The 9,226-nt window shown below is 41.5% G+C and overlaps 1 protein-coding gene across 1 annotated transcript; it reads right to left on the reverse strand.

The window, feature by feature from the left end:
* Positions 1 to 1,074: 1,074 nt before the first annotated feature.
* Positions 1,075 to 7,979, reverse strand: LOC110991077 (uncharacterized). Its single transcript, XM_022256215.2, has 7 exons — positions 7,719 to 7,979; positions 6,525 to 6,588; positions 5,556 to 5,647; positions 5,120 to 5,212; positions 4,369 to 4,431; positions 2,716 to 2,802; positions 1,075 to 2,257 (listed from the first exon to the last, which is right to left on the reverse strand). Exons 1-7 carry the CDS (start codon positions 7,791 to 7,793, stop codon positions 2,021 to 2,023), a joined length of 711 nt encoding a protein of 236 aa, XP_022111907.1. The 5' UTR covers positions 7,794 to 7,979; the 3' UTR covers positions 1,075 to 2,020.
* Positions 7,980 to 9,226: the final 1,247 nt, after the last annotated feature.

The following is a 9,226-nucleotide window of genomic DNA, read 5'->3' on the forward strand; positions in this document are numbered from 1 at the left end:
GAGCGCATGCGCACTAGATTACTTTATTGTGGATTTCGGGGCAGGCGACGTTGGACACCGTTCCGACACTTCTTTCCGCGGATGGTGACCCTAATTAATTTTTCAACAATATTTGGTATTATGTTAATGAATATTTGTATATTCATGAGCAGAACTATGATGTAATCCAAGGCGCTGAATCTCAATGTTGCACTGATCTGTGCACAGAAAATTTCTAGATTTTTTTAACCAATGCTATTGCAGATTTTATTTTCTTTGGTAATTTATTACTGAGTAAGTATGTGGCAATATCTAGCAACTTCCTTTTCACAGAAGTGTTCCTAGAAAGCAAATTTGGGATTCACAATTTGAACTTGAAAACATGCAACCTGAACCATGTCTTCCTGGATTTACGTCAAAGCAAAAGCACCCTCATCACTTGTCCAGAATTGCTCGGTCAATTTTCAGTGTTTGAAAAAGTGCACCGATCAGTTCGCTCGATGCTCGATCGAGCGAACGAGTGTGCTCTCGATCGAGTGTGTTCTGCCGTCTTGGCCCAAGACTAGTAAATCAGGGGCATTCTAGCTCTGCGAGCGGACAACACAGCGCCATCTGCAGTTTTACCCAACAGCTTGAACCATTTTCACCCCGAAGTTGCTCATTGATGCTTCGACCTTTTGAACGCCTGTCTGAGAATCCCATGAGGCAATGGCCGACTACAGTGAATGGCTATACATGTATTTATGGCACTAAATTTGCACTTGCACTACACTTTCCACTCCTTTGGTGATACTTAAAGTAACATCAAAGAGAGAAATATATATTCGACAGCATAAAATGGAAAAATGTTCCGTGCAAGACGACAAAGTAATGTATAAGACCGCACACAATCTAGTTTTTCAGTGTTATGTATCATGTCTCTTTTGTCGATCCCTCTCACCACTGAAAGGGAAGAGTAATTTTATTTCAAAATATTCGACACCATTTTGGCAGATTTATTCCATGAACCAGTGGCTATTAAAAACCCATCCCACTTTCTACTGCAAGAAAACCAGCAATTTCCACATCTGACACAATATGCAATTCCGAGTCCTGTTTATATTTTTTGTGTAGTTTTATCAGCCTTTTTTAATTTCATATCTTTCCCTCTAAAATATTTACAAGATGTGCATACAACGTATACATGTGACCTTTTGTACAGAAAATCAGACTTCTACCAGCTGCAATCTATAGCAAAAAGAAAGTACACTGCACTTGTTTTTTTAATGTACCAATGGAAACTTCATGTGAAAGGTGTTCTGTGTATTAATCCAATAGGTTTTTCTTCGTTATAATGTCTGCATGTTAGACAAAAATGTGTTATAATGAGTAAAGCTGAATCTGGGCACGACATCACAGTCGTTGGCAGATGTTTTGTGTACATAAAGCACGGTTGATGTCGTTAAAAGTAATTTTCATTAATTCACGTTATATCATACAGTGAGCTGTTTTTCATAAAGGGAAGTACAGTTTGGAGATTTCACAAAGAATCGACCAATTGAGCAGAGTGATCGGGCGATCGTGCAGACCTCACCCAAAATTATCACTCCGTGTACTGGTGACGGACCAAAGAAATACCACCAAAATAATTTCTCGAAACACCTACGACTGTAGAGAAGGCCCGATCGGTCAAAAACATGAGCAAAGGCAAAGAAAAAGTTCATAAATTAAATGCACAAGGAGGTACGCTTCATATGCAACATTAATCAAGAACATTTTGGTACGATCAGGCCTGCCTGCAAAACCAGTTAACTTAGGGGCATTCAAATTTACAGTCTCTTGTATTTCAACATACCAGAAAAAAAGAAAGAAATTGAATGTGTACTTCCCAATTTATGCACATCGTTGGCAATGTCAGAATAAAAACGCATAAACACATTCCCTTCACCCTCAAACACAGGCAAATAGTGGTGCTTTTTGCAACTACACTTACAATAAACTAAAATGTATACATTTTGCATTTGTGAATATGTGAATCAGAGATGGCGACTGACTCCGCGTCTTAGTACGTTTTGCCCACATCGTCAGGCTGGTTTAAGGTGATGGGCTGTGTGTATCCCGGCTGTATTGTAGGCTGTGTATATCCTGGCTGTATCATGGGCTGTCCCACAGGCTGGCCCATAGGCTGACCGTAGGCGGGCGGTGCAGCCTGTACCTGCGGATTCGTGGTGGTTACAACGAAAGTTCCTGGCGGGGGTTGGTTGGTCACCACTGGCCCGCCGGTCATGACAATGGTTGTCTATATAGGGTGTAGAACCAAAAGGGGTTTCAAATTCTCTTTTCATATTTATAATAGGAAACGTAAAATTGTTAACTTAAATTCTCGTTTCAAAATATTTTCAGGTTGTTTGTTTGTTGTTATTATTCGTGGTGCACTGTGTGGTCTACGTGTTTTCTTACCACCATATTGTCGAAGTAAGTTGCTACTTGCCATAAGATATGCTTACATTAATATAACTATATATTTCTGAGAATCGGCTGGCAAATATTGCCCACCCCCAGATTGTGAACTACCCAGTTTGTTGGGAAGGGTAACAATGAAATTCAATTCTGCTGTGAAGATGTGCCCGATATTCGAGAATTGTTTCACGAAACTCCATGGGCACCAACTTTTTTCTGATCCTGAAGTTGTTCAGTAAGTTCTACGGAAACTAATTAATATAAAAATGTTCCCCTTTCATTCATTCAGCTAATTACCGTGTGTGTGGCCTGGACGTCTTCAATTCGACCCCGACCAGCCTTAAGTTCTTGAAACTGGGAGATCGCACACAACAGGCACACAATCTGTACAGGCAAAAGGTATAATGCAGGTATTACAGTCTGCAGTGAAGTCAGAAAAGAGAAAGTCATGTGCTCTTTCTATCCAGTACGTAGGGGCTGATGTCAGTACGTGCTTTGAATGAAAAGGGCTCAAACGCGGGGTGGTTGAAGCCGTGTCCGACACTCAGCGCGTCCTCGCGTGTATTTCTAAAGGGGAAAGACCTAGACCTATGGACAACATTTGGTCAGGCGGCCCTAAAGTCACTATATAAAGATGATGATAGAGTTCTCACTCCATGCTCAATGGAGAGTATTGACCAATGACAGATCACGGACCTGCCACGTCATCCCCTCGGCGCCCTAGGAATGGGCAGTGGGTACAACAGTGTGAGAGAATGCTTATTGAGAACTAAAAGAACACTGAGTGTGTATTATGGAATTTGCTTCGTCATGCACGAATATTTGCTTCAAGGAACGCGCCAATTCATATTTTAGTGACACGAGGAAGATTCTTCTTTGAGGTCCTTCTGTTTGTTTCTGGTAATTTGACGACGGAAAACTTTCTTCATTTATGCCAGTAATAGTTTCTTTCCTAAGCATGCCTCTAAGTTGAAGATTTTTTCCTCAGACGCGTATAAAGTAACAAAAGTTGACTAAACTTGACGCTGAATGAATTTGCCTCCAGGAGATACGCCAAACAGTGGATCAATGATCTATAACTCTCTGTGCAGCTTCAAAGGCGAAAGTGTTTCTACCACATGGAAAGTACACTGTACTTTTGAAATCCGCTCGTTGTGCCATAATGATTATATGCCCATTAATGAAATTATTATGTTTCAAAATGCTACAACAAAGTAGTTTCCTTCTCTATTCCATATCAGTGCCCCTTCTTGCGACCACTCCCCTGAAATTTCACCGTGTAACGACGTGGTTGTAAAAAACACTACATCATTAGACCTTTTCACTAATAAAAATCATAATTATGCGCGCATGTGCCCCTGTACCTTTTCAATGGCACGCTCGCACTTCTTACCGCCAAGGCAATTTGTGCGCATGCGTGCATATTTATGAAAAGGTCTTTTGTGTTAGCTTAATGCGCCGATGAACCTGTACGACTGTTTTATATTAGTCAATACAACCATCAGCACCCCTCTAGGCTCCATACGTCGTCATGCTGATGTGAAAACACAATGACACCAGTCCCAATCCAAACAGCTGTTGACCTAACCCTAACCCCAAGCCTGCATGCTGTGCCCACAGAGGCCCCGCCTACCGACCATGCAGCGTAAACTGTGCTTCACATCCAAGTGACTACATGTACATGTACATGTACATGTACTTATAGCTATTTCTGGTAGGAGAGGTCAGATTGTTTATATTCCTATGGGTACTAGGGTCGACCCAAGTCTGTACACGAAGAGATCCGTTTTCTGCACAAGGCTATGGGGCTCCTTGAGAATACTGGTCTAAGTTACCAGCTTAATTCGACAAAAAACTGAAATTTATTCATAAAATACGAAAAAAGGGTTGGAAATTACCACCATATTGTTTATATAGGCCTAGGGGTTTTAAAGGCGTGGAACCACTTACATTGAGTGCAAGAAGAAGAATCCAGATCACGAAAGGTATGATGAGAAGAATTGCTGCAAACCCCTGCAACCAGAACAAGAAATGTCATTATTTTTTAAATTTCAGTAAATTTTACTGAAAGGTTATGCGCATTCGTGGCAAAATCTCGCAACAAGGTGTACGGGCATGGTGATTGAATTACATTCTTCTTGACGATGTTATTCGGCGATCCGTAAAAAAATACGTGTCTCATGTACATGTACTTGTAGTAATACAGTGTGTATTACTACAAGTACATGTACATGAGACATTTTTCACCTTACTCGAACCTCACAGGACAGCCATTCCCAACAAGAAACGAAAGAGAGTTGTGTAATGGTACAAAGGTAGAATAAGAACAGGTCGTGTGTAATGATCTGTAATCTACGCAAGACCTTGTCAATTTCGTTGTATAGGCGAAGTTGCGTCTAACAACCGTCAGTTTAATGGTTGCAGAGTGCCAACTTTTGCTTTTTAGCTGAAAATGCGTAAATCCGTATCGCTGTAGTTACTGTTATAAAAGGAGTTCATTTCACCAACGGCGCTCGTATTACTGTGCCAGCGACAACTTGGTTTACGAAGAGAAAGTACATTTCGTTCAATCTGTATGCGATATGATGTACATGTACTGTACATGTACATGTACAATGTACTCTTGAGTGTCGGTACGGTGCACTGGATATTGATGCGTGCAGCGGAGATGCACCGGTAAAAGTGCGAAGGGCACACTTACGAGTATGGCTATCCAAACGATGTAAGACACCAGCTCCAGCACCATCATCAGAGTCAGTGCGATGATGTACGGTAGCAGCATACCAGCGATGTCCTGTTGAACGATAAACCACGACCCAGTGTAAGAAACTAACATTACACCATCTTACATAAAATATTAAAACAATTCCTTGTCAGGTTTTGGCAGTGATTATGATGTACACGTCTTAAATGGTGCATATGAAAATCTTTGAGTTGAACATGCGTCCGAAAACGATTTTTTGTACTTGATTTCTGAGGTATTCCCATTGTGTCAGAAATACGAGAACGTGAAAAGCATTGGAAAGCTAATTACTTGCGATGAACTGTGGCCGCGTACTTGACTGAGCAATCTTTCATTTCTTGATTCATAATAGTCATAATCAAATGTAGAAATTGCAGTATCGATTTGTACTTACCTTGGAAACGCCAACGATGGCGATGATGGCGCAAACGATAACCAGTCCATAGATTGCGAAATCCACATAGTACATGACGAGGACAATGCCATCTATTGTGAGAAAAGAAAATCTGTATTTGGACAACGCATGTCGCACACCTGCAGCTTCCTCTAAACCATAAGAAGGCCTCAGGCCAAAATCTATGCTGTTGAAGTGCGCACGAATGACCCATCCAGCTTTCAAATGGGGATAGGGGTGGGTTCTGATTGGTCATCCATAAGGGAGTCCTCCTCTCTTCTAAAAGGAAGTATATGCAGCTAGTATGATCGGTGGATACGGCGTTGAAGTACCCTGTACGTAATGTTGTGTACATTTGAGTTGGGCGTGGTCAAAACTTTGGAATTTGAGATTACTTGGTGATCTGACTTCGTGAATGAAAACACTATGGAAACAGGGAAAACAAAATGAACAATTTAAAAAAAACAAACAAAAATCTACCGCACGCAAGAGAATTTAAAGCAAAAGTGTTTTCCTTCATTTATCTTATAGAGCTCTGGTACACAATAATAATGTTGTTAGAGGAAACGTAGTTCTTTGTCAGAAGTTTGTTTTCGAAATCAGAATTCAATCTCATGACTGTTTTCATGCTATTACAGCGATAAACTTGTTTAAAAGCTGTTCTACAAGGGTAGATCCAGAGGTCGGGGTGGGCGGGGGCAGAGGGGAACGTGCATGCACCTTTAGAAGGGCCAAAATTGTTTTTCTTTGAAAAATAATGAGAAAAGTCGAAAGCGTGGGTCTACTTTCATTTCCTTTGCTTTTAAAAAAATTTACCCCGCCTCCTAAGTAGAACACAGCTGCCGCCCTCAGACAGGCCGCAGGAGGATGTATACCAATTGTGACCCCGAACAATCCCCTGTCACCCCTTTTTTTTGTTCCAGATCCACCTCAGTATCCTTAACTGTTTTTGAGTGTGACATAGCTCACCCAAGAAAAGCGACGAGAAGGCAAAACTCGCTCCGGCTAACCCAGCAAAGATTATCGCATAAAGCTGAGAGAAAAACAAGAATACATGTACATGTATTATTTCACCATTACTTACGTTGATATAGAGGTAGGATTTTGAGGATTTTTGCGCGACTTTCAAATGCGCACTTAACGTTTTAAGCAATTGTAGAGCAAGCTTTTGTTTTGTTTTTACCCTCAGGTTTTGTGTTGATTTACCCCTTAAATAATGGATCTGAACACCTTTTAAACGGCCAAAAAATAAACTGCATAAAATACTGTATGTGGCCAGCACGGTGAAAGGCCACTGTGCTTTTCTGTAGAAACGGCCGCCAAGAGGCAGTGACAACTTCAGAGTTGTCTTGCAATTTGAATCCCTCCTCATTTCGACTAAGTACCTGTGGTTCGACAAGCTTGTGAAAATGTTTGATAATCTATATAAATGTGTTTTGGGGGTGGCTGAGTTGTTTTGGGTTTTCGAAAGCAGCGCAAAATACTCTACATGAAAACGTGGCAACAACACAGACATCGGCAACAAAAGAAAACACCGCAGGAGACCAATAAAACATGGAGTGACCCGGCCAAATACCGTCATTGTGAGCAGAACGCACGAATCAATATTTGAAAACCCTATTTCCACCGGGACCGAAAGGGTCCATAATGGTGATATTAAGGTTGCGTTACCAAAACATCACAAGGAGAGGTGACCTTCAGAATAATGCTCAATTGCCGACGGGCTTCTTTGTATCACACCACCAGTACATGATGACGAGAATAACGAGGTAATTGGTGTGACCGATGGTTTTTGCAGCACTATTTCGAACACACCCAATCGGGTGCGAGTTTCTAGTGGGATTGCACGTTGAATTTATGCTTTTTTTCGTCTCTGACTTTGCAGAAGGTTGAATATGTGTGATTTCCTGTTTCCTTCTTCTCTTCATATTTAAAATGTTACAGAAGCAATTCGATACTCTTGGTTATGGTGATCTCCCAATATTAATCGGTACTTAATTGAAACAATCTCAAATACTTTTAATGTTTTTTCGATGGCTCGGTTTTCTTCTTCAACTAAAGATTCTAGTATAGAGACTTGTCGAAACAGACGATTTCGAATCAGACGGCCGCGACTATGGCATATAATTAAGAAAGCTAGAAATCTAGCCCTCAGTGACTTACCAAGCTGCAGATTGCAGAGGCTAATGTACCACTGCGGGTGTCATTAAAACAGCAGCATCTCTTCATGACAGCCATTCTGGCGGGTCTCTTACTTCTACAGACTTCTCAGGGTCGTGGTAAGTCAGGTCCAAAAAAAACAGGCCTAAAATTCCTTAGGTCCAAAAGTTCTTCGCAGCGTCGATGGGTTAAATGCGCAAATGCATCGCGCTGGTACGGATTGATATTAAACTGCGTCTCGGTATGAATATAAATGCGCTGTTGTCAAGACGCGTAACCATGCACGTAAGCATAAATTATGCAGGAGACCGCGCGCATTGCACAAGAATAATAGATTTTGGGCCTATCAAGAGAGACGTCGGGTCACACCCGTACGTGCGTTCGCCAGCTGCTCGTCGTGAGATGCGTTCAATTGAATGGGCGTACCCCCCGTGTAGGGTGAATTTAATGTACTTTGCCAAGGATTGCCCCGTTGAATGTTCCCCTGCGGTGTTTTTCATTCGTACTGTGGTAACCCAAACAACCACCGCATCTTCCGCTGAAAAAAAAACACATTCAAAATGAGCATTAATGTGTAGGATATGCAGAGCCGCGGTTTGTGTAAGAATACTATAAAAATAACATTTTTAAAAGTAGGCCTACTGTGTGCTGAATATCCCCAATTATGTTTGTCAGTGTTATATTTGCTCTATACTTTAAGCTCTCCTTATTTTGAGGAGGAAATAAACGGAACCGGGTTTCACTTTTTGCTCTCTGTTCAGTTTTTGTATTTTGTTTTTGTCTTTGTTTTTCTTGAGTTTGCTTTTCTTTTGCTTGCTTGATCTTTTCGGTTGAATTAGGCTTATTCACACGGGATGAAGTACTTCAAAATTATGCTTGTATGCGAAAGGTTAAGAGGCGTGGACGTTGATGGGGAAGTTAGTTTGGGCGATTTTTCTTTCAAAGGACGGAATCAGCAAAGCGAAAGAAGGGGCCCTTTCCAACAAAATGGAACTACAATACAAAAGGCTACATTATTTAGTAGTCCAATACCCCGAGCTCACATAATTAAAACAGTAAAACGGTTATTTCTTAAGACTACTTCCATGAAAATGAAACTGTAAGACTATCTAACAGGAACAAAATATTTCTTTATTGCGCAACACGTTGTGGAAGGCACTGTAGTGGAACGAATCAGCTCCAACTGGTTATCAGTCACAAAGACCCGCGTTGCTATTTATTGCCATTTACGGTGGGGAGTGCAAGGATGTTGCCATGGTGAGAAGTACCAACAATTACCGGCTGCAGTTTGGGTGTCAAGCTGGTATCTATTGTGCGGAAGGGTAGCTTGGCGACCGGAGCCTAACATCAGTAGCGGTATTAGTGCTCCACAATGCGAGTAACAAGTCGATCGTTGGCCCCTTAATACGAGAAGTCAAAAGGCTTGAGAAACATGAATTGTCCAGTGGCTGATTCAGAGCGGGTGCACCGGGCGCCTTCACCCCCACCGCCTGCACGACCATATTGCATAT

The sequence above is a fragment of the Acanthaster planci genome, linkage group LG03 (genome assembly GCF_054643075.1).
Source record: "Acanthaster planci isolate LZ-2023a linkage group LG03, COTS_SCS, whole genome shotgun sequence".
Classification (NCBI taxonomy): Eukaryota; Metazoa; Echinodermata; class Asteroidea; order Valvatida; family Acanthasteridae; genus Acanthaster; species Acanthaster planci.